The sequence below is a fragment of the Hippocampus bargibanti genome, linkage group LG12 (assembly GCF_051943395.1).
Source record: "Hippocampus bargibanti isolate YZ-2025 linkage group LG12, ASM5194339v1, whole genome shotgun sequence".
In the NCBI taxonomy this organism is placed as follows: Eukaryota; Metazoa; Chordata; class Actinopteri; order Syngnathiformes; family Syngnathidae; genus Hippocampus; species Hippocampus bargibanti.
The window spans coordinates 19,012,501-19,023,183 of record NC_142745.1 but is presented as its reverse complement, the minus strand read 5'-3'; the positions used below and the strand labels follow the sequence as shown (position 1 = coordinate 19,023,183).

General features: G+C 41.0%; 2 protein-coding genes across 2 annotated transcripts in view; both read left to right on the top strand.

The window, feature by feature from the left end:
- Positions 1 to 2,825: 2,825 nt before the first annotated feature.
- Positions 2,826 to 5,704, top strand: opn1sw2 (opsin 1 (cone pigments), short-wave-sensitive 2). Its single transcript, XM_089010236.1, has 5 exons — positions 2,826 to 3,358; positions 4,549 to 4,717; positions 4,797 to 4,962; positions 5,069 to 5,308; positions 5,453 to 5,704. The coding sequence occupies exons 1-5, from the start codon at positions 2,980 to 2,982 to the stop codon at positions 5,555 to 5,557; spliced, it is 1,059 nt and encodes a 352-aa protein (XP_088866362.1). The 5' UTR covers positions 2,826 to 2,979; the 3' UTR covers positions 5,558 to 5,704.
- Positions 5,705 to 9,818: 4,114 nt separating this feature from the next.
- Positions 9,819 to 10,683, top strand: part of LOC148890810 (red-sensitive opsin-like) — a 9,297-nt gene continuing 8,432 nt past the window's right edge. The window contains 1 exon segment of the mRNA XM_089010707.1: positions 9,819 to 9,919. Coding sequence (XP_088866833.1) covers positions 9,819 to 9,919 — 101 coding nt within the window.

Below are 10,683 nucleotides of genomic sequence, written 5' to 3'. Positions count from 1 at the left end.
TTTTTTCTTTTTTTGATGTATCTTCCATCCATCCATCCATCCATCCATCCATCCATCCATCCATCCATCCATCCATCCATCCACCATCCATCCATCCATCCATCCATCCATCCATCCATCCATCCATCCATAGCCATCCACCCCATCCAGCCATTATTCTCATTTGTTACACGTGACAAATGTTCCATAGTTCCATAGTAGGTTTGGAACCTCAGTTCATCTTGTCTGGAGTTTGTATCTATAGATGGTCTAATTTGCCTTCATTTGTGTCTCCAAAAATATGATGACATTGTTGATTTGACTTTACGAACAAAAATAGAAGATGATATTTATCAAGTGGCAAAACAAGCACAGTCAAGTTGTACATCCTGTAGTTTCAGGTGTTCATACACACGTGAGACTACTGGGAGTGTGCTAGCGGGTTTAACAGGTCAGTGGGGCTCACAGGAACACCTTGATCTTTTGCACTGCGTTGAGCTGCTTCTAATGGTTTATATACCCTAAGAGCATTAGGGAACAGCCATGAAATCAACTTTGAAACCCAAAGAGCTCATGGTGTATTAGCCATCACGGAGCAAAAGAAGAAGTTAAGATCCTTTTCTCCAGACAGGGTGACAAACAGGGCATTCTGGAGGTCATGTGGAGAAGGACGGACTCCAAAGCTTCCGGGTGTTTATTAGTGTAACGAAGAACAAAGCAGCATCACATTTCCCGCGACATCAAGAAAACAAATAAAAACTAAATTGCTTCTTGCAAAAACCGCACGAACCAAACCCGACAGCCCGGAACTGAGGGCTGACTTGACCGAACTGTGACAACACTTGGCAGTGCATCACTCGGCTCACTCATGAACTACAAAAGATAGTTCCGGGAAACTAATATCAAGTTAATCATCCACATCACCCCTTCTTCACAGTGGAGCTCGCACTGTCTTGAGTGGTCATGAATCCAATGACGGAGGCAAAATGCCTAAGAGGCAACACAAATCTCAACTTAAACCAGCAGAGTGGATTACGCATGGCTCCAGTGAGCCCGATTAGAAGATTTGATGCGGTTGCAAACCAGATTAGCAGATAAAGACCTGCTCTGCGCTTCCTTAAGAAAGTGGGATTAACCTGTTTAAAGTCGTTTGCTCTTGAGAGTCAGCATTCATGTTGGTCAGCAACCAGGAATATTTTGAAACATTTTGGTCAATAAATGCCTGGGAGCGTGTCCGTTGACGTCAGCGCACTGGAACTTTCTGATGAAAAATGAGCACACACACACATACGACTATTTCCAAGAAACCCATTGGTTGATTTGCGCCGATGTCAGCAAATGATCCTGTAAAGCACAGATGTCAAAATCAAGGCCCCGGGGGCAAAATCTGGCCCGCCACATCATTTTATTCGGCCTGCTATGGCAAATCAAACTTGTGAAATTCCATGATGCTTGCTTAAAGGACAACCGACACCATTTTTTGTTTCCTAACTGACATCAGAAAAACGTTTTATAGCATCTAAAATACCCAAAACATGCAGGCTGATATTTTCAGTCAAATGCAAAACACCAATAAAAATGGGTCTAAGTGTCCCAAAACTACTTCAAAATTACCCCGGTAACGGCGAGTTTCAGAAGGTCCCGCGCCCTTGTTCATGACGTCAAGCCAGTACGTCTTGCCTTGCTCGAGAATCAAAATGATTTTAGATTCGCAGAAGATGCTTTCTTGTTACTCATCTAGTTATGAATATGATTGAAATAGTTCTGAAGAGGAAAGCATAAATGTTTGCAATCGAATAAAGAAGTCCTTCCGCATAATTTTGAGGCGTCTGTAGTCCAATGTAGCGTCCCGGGAAATGCACAAGATGGCGCCCAAGCTCCGTTGGAAATGGGCTGATTTGTCGGCTGGGAATTTGTGTCAACTAGTACCAAATACATGTAGTAGTCTTGGGACAACACACAACGATTCGCCATCGCGTTATTTATGTGTTTTCCTTATAATTTCGCCATCAACACGAATTTTTTAGACCAAACAAAGTACCCAAAATGCATTGTGTGTCGCTTTCTCGGTCAGGGGCGTTCCAGACGTGACGTCACGTCAGTCATTGTCATCAACTTGAAAAGAAGACTTTTTGAATATTCTTAAAACGTAAAATATAGCTATATGCCGTGGAATATTGGTAAACTATGCTCAGTAGAAGTCATTTGAAGTCATTTTACAAATTATGGACACAATTTGTCCGGAGGCGTTGTTTGTCTTTTAAGTCCTAACCAAAATGTAAAATTGTCCCACGTAAACCACAATAACAGTCATTATTCTTGACTTGATGTTTGAAAACTACTTATTCATACATTTGTTGTGTGTTGTGTAATATGCGGAGGGGATATGACTTAAACTGATAAACTATTCTCATGGCTTGCCCAAATTCATAACGGCCCCCGAGAGTAAACCGGAACTACAATGCGGCCCGCAGCAACAACAAAAAAAAAAAGAGTTTGAAACCCTTGCTGAAAAGTGTCCTTGAGAGTTTTGAAAGGAGCTTATAAATAAAATGTATTAGTATTAAATTTGCGCCTTGGCTCTCATTTTTAACTTCAACTAGGCATCCCAAATGGTCAGACTCCATTGAAGCGCCGTTGCATTTGTCTCCAGCCACTTACAAAATGCAGTCCGCCTGCTGTTTAGCCTATTTGGCAGCACAGGCAAAACAGGAACAACTAAATGAATTACGGCCATCAAGGCAAACTTAAATCATTGAGTCAATTATAGAAGTCACTTATCCCTTAATGGGGCTAAGTTGGTGCCTTTCCCCTTTGTATAAAGGGCTCACCACGCCGGGCCGAGGAAGACATTTGGGACGCTGGCATTGTGGCACTCATTTATTTCACTTTGGTTATTTGCCACACGTGATTGGTTGAAGGGTTTGTAAATAAGGAAGCGGTCGAGGTGTTTTTGTTTTTGCTGACAATTAAAAAAAATCCTCAAAGTAAGACAGCAAAATGAGGGGGCATCGAAGCAATGAGCTGCCCGAAGATTTCTGGATACCGGTCCCATTGGACACCAACAACATCACATCGCTTAGTCCATTCCTGGTTCCTCAGGACCATCTGGGAAATCAAGCCATCTTTTATGTCATGGCTGCATTCATGTTCTTTCTCTTTGTGGTGGGAACGTTCATCAACGTCCTCACCATTGCTTGCACCATCCAGTACAAGAAGCTCAGGTCCCACCTGAACTACATCCTGGTCAACTTGGCAGTATCAAACCTTCTCGTGTCGTTGGTGGGTTCCTCCACTGCGTTCTGCTGTTTTTCTGCAAGATATTTCATTCTCGGACCGTTGGCTTGCAAGGTCGAAGGCTTCATGGCGACACTTGGCGGTGAGCTGAAACTTACATTTCAAACAAGGGGCAGGTACTCGGCAGACCTTTCGCCTCCTCCAACACACCTGCTTCAATTGATGCCGATTGCTATTGGGCTTCTATCGAGCTTGTTGATGAGAGGACCACTTGAATCAGCTGCGTTGGAGGAGGGGAAATCTCAAACGCAGAAAGGCTCCCGGTCAAATACAGTATCAACTTTAAAATTCTTCTTTACACATTTAAAGCTATCCATAACCTTGCCCCCCCATACCTATCTGACCTTCTTCAAACTTCTATTCTCTCTCGTTCCCTCAGATCCTCTTCCTCCCTCCGCCTGTGTGTGCCCCTCCTTGCCCGTCTCAGCACGATGGGTGACAGAGCCTTCAGCTGCTCTGCCCCCAAACTTTGAAACTCACTTCCTTCCAACATTCGTAACATGGATTCTCTTCCCACCTTCAAGTCCCATCTCAAAATCCACCTTTTTAAAATTGCTTTTTCTGTGTAGCTCTCTCTCTTCTTTCTATTTATAATTGTATTTTATTTATTGCATTCTATTTGTGATTGTATTTTATTTATTATAGTACCTATGCTTGTCTGTGATTGTAAAGTGTCCTTGAGAGCCTTGAAAGGCGCTTAAAATATAATGTATTATTCTTAACCATCCATCCATTTTCCGTACCGCTAATTTCTCAGTAGGGTCGCGGGGGGTGCTGGAGCCTATCCCAGCTGTCTTCAGGCACGAGGCGGGGGACACCCTGAATTGGTTGCCAGCCAATCGCAGGGCACACAAAAATTTACAGCAGTCACACTCACACCTAGGGACAATTTAGAGTGTTCAATCTGCCTGCATGCCGTGCATGTTTTTGGAATGTGGGAGGAAACCGGAGGACCCGTAGAAAACCCACGCGGGTCCGGGGAGAACATGCAAACTTCACACAGGGAGGCCGGGATGGGACGCGAACCAGCGACCTCTGCACTGTGAAGCCGGTGTGCTAACCACTCGAATACCAAGCCGCCTGTTATTATTACTTTTATTATTATTATTATTATTATTATTATTATTATTATTATTATTATTATTATTATTATTATTATTATTATTATTATTATTATTATTATTAAGGACTCAAGTTGCACTGCCCTAATTCAAACAACATGCAATGAATAGATTGCAAAGCCTTTAAAAATGTTTTTCTTCATCCTTTTAGGTATGGTAAGCTTGTGGTCTCTTGCTGTGATTGCTTTCGAACGATGGCTGGTCATTTGCAAGCCTCTTGGAAACTTTGTTTTTAAACCGGATCATGCCATTGCTTGCTGCGTGTTCACGTGGGTGTTTGCATTCATTGCCGCGACCCCGCCACTTTTCGGATGGAGTCGGTCAGTGTCAACAGAGCTTCACACATATTGTTATTGCACAAAGTAGAGGGAGATTGTGATTGTACATTTTTTTTGGCAGATATATCCCAGAGGGTCTCCAGTGCTCCTGCGGGCCAGATTGGTACACCACAAATAATAAATACAACAACGAAACCTATGTGATGTTCCTCTTTGGCTTTTGCTTTGCTGTCCCCTTTACCACCATCGTCTTCTGCTATGGCCAGCTGCTCATTACAATGAAAATGGTAAGCGGAATCACAGAGCCTCTTCATTCCTGATTTCCTGAGATGTTGATGTTTTGTGATGAACCGCGGTTTGGCTGAGAGAAACCCTTTCTCTCTTTCCGCACAGGCGGCCAAAGCGCAGGCTGAGTCTGCCTCCACGCAGAAAGCCGAGAAGGAAGTTACCAGGATGGTGGTTATCATGGTGATGGGCTTCCTGGTGTGCTGGCTACCGTATGCGTCCTTTGCTCTTTGGATTGTCTTTAACCGTGGGCAGTCCTTTGACCTGCGACTGGCCACCATCCCTTCTTGCTTTTCAAAGAGCTCGGCAGTCTACAACCCAATCATCTATGTCGTCTTTAACAAACAGGTTTGTATGATTTGATCTCACGCTACGATCCATTTCATAAAAAAACAAGATTATCCAGTGCTATCCTCCTATACTGCTATAACGCTATATTCCAATGTCTTATTGCTGATTTGACTCCTAATATCTTTCTTTGCTTCACAACAGTTCCGCTCATGCATAATGCAGATGCTGGGAATGGGTAGTGGTGAAGAAGAGACATCATCGTCAACAACTTCAGTGACAGAAGTCTCCAAAGTTGGACCTGCTTAGACGATCCACTTTCTGATTTTTATGCCACTAAAGAATCAGTCAGTTGTAAATAATATAAATGAATGTTTTCGCAATGCTTAAGAAAAAACAAAAAAAAAAACATAAATAAAGTAATGTGCTTTTACAACTTTTATGAACTCAACAAAATATTTAATATCATCATGGCATTTCTTTAATGTGTGTGTGTGCGGCTATCTAGCTAGCTATACTGTATATCTATCCATCTAGCTGTCTAGCTAGATACCTATCTAGCTCTACACAACCATTCATGCTTACAATTCCATCCAGGGACGATTTCGAGTTCTCCATTTGACAACTATGACATACGATACAGCCTTAAAGGACAACCGACACCATTTTTTTGTTTCCTAACTGACATCAGAAAAACGTTTTATAGCATCTAAAATACCCAAAACACGCAGGCTGATATTTTAGTCAGATGCAAAACACCAATAAAAATGAGTTAAAGTATCCCAAAACTGCAACAAAATGACCCCGGAAATTGCGAGTTTCAGAAGGTCCCGCCCCCTTGTTCGTGACGTCACGCCAAGATGTCTTGCCTTGCTCTAGAATCAAAACAATGGCTTCAGATTCGGAGAAGATGCTTTCTTGTTACTCAGTCCTTCCGTATTAATTCGAGCCGTCTGGACTCCAATGTAGTGCCCAGAAAATGCACAAGATGGCGCCCAAGTTCCATTGGATATGGGCTGATTTGTCTGCTGGGAATTTGTGTCAACTAGTATCAAATAGTAGTCTTGGTGCAACACGCAACGATTCACCATCGCGTTATTTATGTGTTTTCCTTCTAATTTCGCCATCAACACGGATCAACACGAAGTTTTCAGACCAAACAAAGTACCCAAACTGCATTGTGTGTCACTTTCTCGGTCAGGGGCGTTCCAAACGTGACATCACGTCAAGCATTGTCATCAACTCAAAAACAAGACTTCCTGAATATTTAGCGCGAGTCTTAAAACATAAAATATAGCTATATGCCGTGAAATCTTTGTAAAATACGCTCAGTAGAAGTCATTTGAAGTCATTTTACAAATTATGGACACAACTTGTCCGGGGCGTCGGTTGTCCTTTAACATTTATGAATGCAAAAACATGGATATTTATCATGGTATAAACCTTTCAAGTACAAATATGTGTCTACTGTAAGAAGAAAATGTGATTTTATTAGACATGAAACAAAAAACATTGCATTCCGACTTCTCCTCTGAAAACACTCGGTTAGTGGATAAAAAGTGCCATCTCCCAAAGTAAGAGTACCGATGCCAAGACAATATACATTTGGATATTTTACAGCTAATTCTGTATATCATGATGTGTATTAATGCGATAAATAAAGTACATAACCCCCCCCCCTCAAAAAAAAAAAAAAAAAAAAGTTGACATCCAAAATTACCACTTGACACTGATTTAAATCACATTTCACATGAACTCTGTCTTCAAAAACATGCGGCATGATCACACATGTGCCTCTTGATGGCGCCATGTTGATTATCCTAAGAACCATTTCCAATCTATAACATTGGGGAAAAACCAAGAGAACATTGGAAGAATCACACAACCTAGACTAGAGCAACAAGTAAGCCATTTCATATGGACTACAACATAATGTTCACTCTTAAACAGTGCTCACCTGTTGCAAGCCACTTCGAATCCCGATCACTCTTTTCATCGATAAATTAGCACCACAGAACAATTACACCCTTGTTTACTTACCGGTTTGGCTCCTTCTAAAACAAAAGAATGAAAGAGAACCACGCGGTTATGATCATCTCTTACATTAATCACTTGACTGGCAGTGTGGTTATTACCTGGTGTCAAATGAACGCGCGACACGTAAAAGATGGCTACAGTTCAATTCACATCAGTGTAAAAAAAGAATCTAAAAAAAAAAATCACCATATCACAAATCAAGATATAATTCCCAAATCAGCCTGGTAATCGTCGGTCATGAAGAGTCTCAACTCACGTTGGTAATCGGGAGTAAATCTGAGTTCTGCTAGTCGTGAACTTTTACTGAACGGGAATAGTTCAGAACTAGTGGAATTCCAGTCTGGCCCAGACCTGAGCTGTCCACTCTTATCTGGATAGAATTCAACAAAGAGGCAAGAAAAACGAAACATGCAGTTAGTGGTGCAGTAGTTAGATACATCGTTAAAATCATCCAACCCCCTGGAAAGCATCCGTCAGCGGGCGAAGTCATCAACAGTCATGAAGCGCCATCAAATAATATGCAAGCCATCTATCTGTGCAACAAGTGAACATCTGAAAAAACACACAACAGATTACAGAACCGTGCCAGCAGTTCCGGTTAACCTCTGATTTATTGCAGAGATTAAATTATCAAACCGAATTAAACTGCGGTAATCTGTCCCCGTGGAGAGACCTCGGTTGTCCGTATAATCTGCTTTCAACAGTTGGGGCATAAGAGGTGTATTTCACGAGGTCACCCAATTTCTTTTTTCAAACACTTCAAGGACAACGACACCATTTTTTTTGTTTCCTAACTGAAATCAGAAAAACGTTTTATAGCAGGGGTCCCAAACTTTTACTACTTGTAAAGTAGTGAACAAACACAAACACACACAAAAGAAGAAAAAATATGCATCACATGATGCATTATGAAAACACAGCTAATATTTTCCCTTTTCAGGGTACGTCTGTGTAAGCTCTCAGTCGTACAGGAGTGGTCCATTGATGAGAAGGTTTCTTCAGCCGTCATCTGTACAAATTTGTTTCAAATTTGTACAGATGACGGCTGAAGAAACCTTTTCAGGGTATTATATGATTTTTGGCACAATATTTAGGAGAGAAAGAAGGCACAAACCGCAGTCTAAGAAGACTGACAAATATTAAGAAAACAAACTAAAGGGAGATTTTGTGGTGTTTAGCTGCTGGCAGGAATAAATGGTATAATTGCTAAATCAAAATAAAAAAGGGGGAAAATCTCAACATACCGCAACCACCTGAAGGACCGAACAACAAGTATAGTCGGACTGTGAGCGACACTACAAATACAGTGAGACCTCAACTTACAAACTTAATTGGTTCCCAGACAGAGTGTGTAAGGTGAAAAGTGTGTATCTCCCAAAAAAAATCCCATAGGAAACCATTAAAATGGGAATAATCCGTTCCCGGGTTTCCATAAAATATACTTTTCAACTAAATAAGCCTTAAAACTACACACAACATACCTTATTCTATGTATAATAAATGTGCTATTGTATTGTAATGAAAGAAATACACTGCATTCCTCATAAAGTCACTTTATTTACATTTGTGATGGTCATTTATGGCTTGATGGAATGGTGTTGGAGGTCGAAGGTCAAAGGGAATTGCTGTTTGGAAAGAGAGGCGCATTACATGAGGACTGTAATTAAAGAAATAAACTGTGCTGTAAAATAAAGTTTTATTTACCTTTTCGATGGTCGTTGATGGCTTATGGAAGGAGAGTCACCTTCCATAAGGACCGTTGGTAACTTAACCTCTGGTGCAGTTTGGTCGTGTGCTTCCGCCGAAGATCACTCCGCTAGCCGTGGTGGGTGTGTATTATGAAAATAGTGCTAATAATAAGGTTTAATTTTCATAAATGTGACGTTTGTAAGACGAAAAGTTTGTAAGATAAGGTGTTTGTAAGTTGAGGTCTCACTGTACTTCGGTGTCGACTCATCAGGGAAATAGACATTCCCCAAGTATCTGCAGAGCGGGGTGGAGGATTGACATTTTTTGGTTCAAAGGAATTGATTTTGTCTATGGTATGACTTTCAAAGCCCAACTTGGTATGGATGTGGGAATGCCACCCCAAATTTGTGTTACACTGTACGTATAGAGCTCGCCAAGTAATCCGCATCCTCAGTCAGCGGATGGAAATCTGCTTTCCAATGAGATTATTGATGGCATTGAGTGTCTTAACCCAATTACTCCTGGTTTTAATTACAGTTGCCGCTCATTGGCTTGCGGATAGCTGCGCTGCGCCATTAAAAGGTTGTGATTTAATTTGGAATTAATCCAATCAGAGTTCACTGTGGCAAAAGTAGAAAAGCTAAAGACACTTGCAAATGGCAAGAAAGGGCAAGAGACGGCGCAGCGAAAGTGGCTGCCTTTCCAGCAGCTCATGTATTTTGTTTTTTTACTTTCATTCCTTTCATCACTTTGCTGCTGTGAAATGTAAATTTCTCCACCGTGCGACTAATAAAGGCATATCCAATCCAATCCAATTGCGCAGGGAGCTCCTAGTGCTATTATCATGGCGGAGGCCTGGGACAAACCGTACTTTGCTGCCAGGCGATACCAAGAGACGACAAGAGAGTCTGCATTTGCTTACATAAACAGCAATAATACCAGAGATACAGTACGATATTCGGATTAGTTCTTATTCATTCCCCTACGACATCGGGTTTTGTTTGTGGAATTGGCGGTGGGAAGATGGTGGTTTTGTGTCTAAAATCGCTGGGGTACTTTGGTGAATAAACCCCCGGATAACTAATGAGAAGACACTAAAGTGTTTAAGATACTCATTAAATGATTACATTTTTTTGCTTCTGTGCAGAATTCACAGTATGACAGACTAATTACTTAATTAATTAATTAACCTTTTATTTCTAAACACACTTCTGCTCATTTCAGAATCAGAATCATCTTTATTGCCAAGTACCGTATGTAGAACACACAAGGAATTTGTCTCCGGTCGAACCCGCTGCACACAAAAATTGAGGCACTATACAGTTCTGTTTGGGTTATTTATATACGTATTTATGTATTAATAATAATAATAATAATAATAATAATAATAATAATACATTTGATGTATGTATTATGTATTTATGTATGTATCTATTTATTTATTTATTTATTTACGTATTCATTCGTTGATTTATCATTTATAGATGTCACGGTTTTGCGAGGTGGTGATGGCGGGTTCGGATCCCAAAAAGCAGGCAGGAGGGAGCAGGAGGTTGTTTGACAAATTGTATTAAAATAAAGTCAGCAGGAACAAAATGTAAAACATCAAAATGATCTGAATGGAAAAAATACAAAGTAGCAAAAGAAGACCAAAAGTAAAAGCCCGCCAAGGTTAAACAAACACGTACACGATGCATGCTGCAACCAAG